Source organism: Rhea americana, unplaced genomic scaffold (genome assembly GCF_003343005.1).
Source record: "Rhea americana isolate MKP2758 unplaced genomic scaffold, rheAme1 scaffold_527, whole genome shotgun sequence".
Classification (NCBI taxonomy): domain Eukaryota; kingdom Metazoa; phylum Chordata; class Aves; order Rheiformes; family Rheidae; genus Rhea; species Rhea americana.
Window position 1 is genome coordinate 99,674 of NW_028186676.1, and position 1,422 is coordinate 101,095.

Genomic DNA, 1,422 nt, shown 5'->3' on the forward strand with positions numbered 1-1,422 from the left:
GGCGAGCCCCGTCGGGAGCCCCCCGCCCCGGCGCGCCCCGGCGCCTCCGCGAAGCGGTCGGCTGGTTTTCCGGGGACCCTCGGCTCAGCCGATCAACGCGTTACCGTGTCGTCTGCGCCGTGTTTATAAAGTTTGTACTAACAGCGAAGACGACGCTGCTCGCAGCGCAGATCGCGGCCRGCGCCCCGCGAGATTTAACCCCTGCAGCCGCTCGAACGACTCGTGTCGCTCTCGTGCGTTACAGGCGAATCTCACAAAAAGCCAGAATGAATTTAAGATCAATCTCAAGGAGCTGGAGGACTCCCTGCTTGCCCGGCTCTCCGCKGCCTCGGGGGATTTCCTGGGAGACACGGCGCTGGTGGAGAACCTGGAGACAACAAAGCGCACAGCCATGGAAATTGAGGAAAAAGTGAGGGGGCCGCCCCACGGCCGCGGGCCGCTGCGCCGCGGGCGGGCGGGCTCCCCCGGGCCATGCCCGGGGTGCCCAGGGCAGCAGCGGGAGCTGGGGCTGGTTCACCAAAGGTGCCGTGATAACCCCCCCCCCGCCCCATGTGTGTGTCTTGAGGTGAAAGAAGCTAAAATCACCGAAGGCCAAATAAACGTCACGAGAGAAAACTACAGGCCAGCAGCAGAAAGAGCCTCGCTGCTGTACTTCATCCTGAGCGACCTCAACAAGATCAACCCCATCTACCAGTTCTCCCTGAAGGTAAGCGCRGACGCGGGAGCTCGGCGGGGCCCGGCGCTTGGCGTCGCCGCACTCGCCCRCGAGCTGCGTCTGCCCCGGCCGGTCCCGCAGGCCTTCAACGTGGTCTTCGAGACGGCGATCCAGCGCACGAGCCCCGCCGACGATGTCAGGCAGCGGGTCATCAACCTGACGGACGAGATCACCTACTCGGTCTTCATGTACACGGCACGGGGGCTCTTCGAGAGGGACAAGCTCATCTTCCTGGCCCAGGTGGCCTTCCAGGTAACGCGGGCAGACGTCTGGGGCCGCTGCTGCGACTTGCCGGTGCCCCACACGCGCCGGTCCCCACTGCGGGGACGGGCGCATCGCGCTCTCGCCTCCCCAGGTGCTGACCGTGAAGAAGGAGGTGAACCCGGTGGAGCTGGACTTCCTCCTGCGCTTCCCGTTCAAGGCCGGCGTGGCGTCGCCCGTGGATTTCCTGCAGTCCCAGGGCTGGGGCGGCATCAAGGTTGGGGCGGCGGGAGCGCGAGGGGGCCGGCGCGCGGAGGAGGTGTAAGGGATAAACCAGGAAAGGGGCTTTTCCAGCCAGAAAAAGCGATGCCCGTGGCAAAGCCCGTTTTCTCGCGGTTCGAGACCACTCCCGCRGCGCCCGTCTCGGCTCCGCGCCGCCCGCCGGCGCTCGCTCCCCGGCTCCGGGGCGTCCCCGGGACGCTGGTGGGACCGCGGCGCTGCAGCCG

General features: G+C 66.9%; 1 protein-coding gene across 1 annotated transcript in view; it reads left to right on the forward strand.

The window, feature by feature from the left end:
• The window catches only part of DNAH17 (dynein axonemal heavy chain 17), a 36,646-nt gene that overhangs the window by 27,344 nt on the left and 7,880 nt on the right, over positions 1–1,422 (forward strand). The window contains exons 64-67 of the mRNA XM_085318220.1: positions 245–409; positions 566–706; positions 797–967; positions 1,071–1,193. Of these exons, the coding sequence (XP_085174346.1) occupies positions 245–409; positions 566–706; positions 797–967; positions 1,071–1,193 (600 nt within the window). The remainder of the gene's footprint in view (positions 1–244; positions 410–565; positions 707–796; positions 968–1,070; positions 1,194–1,422) is intronic.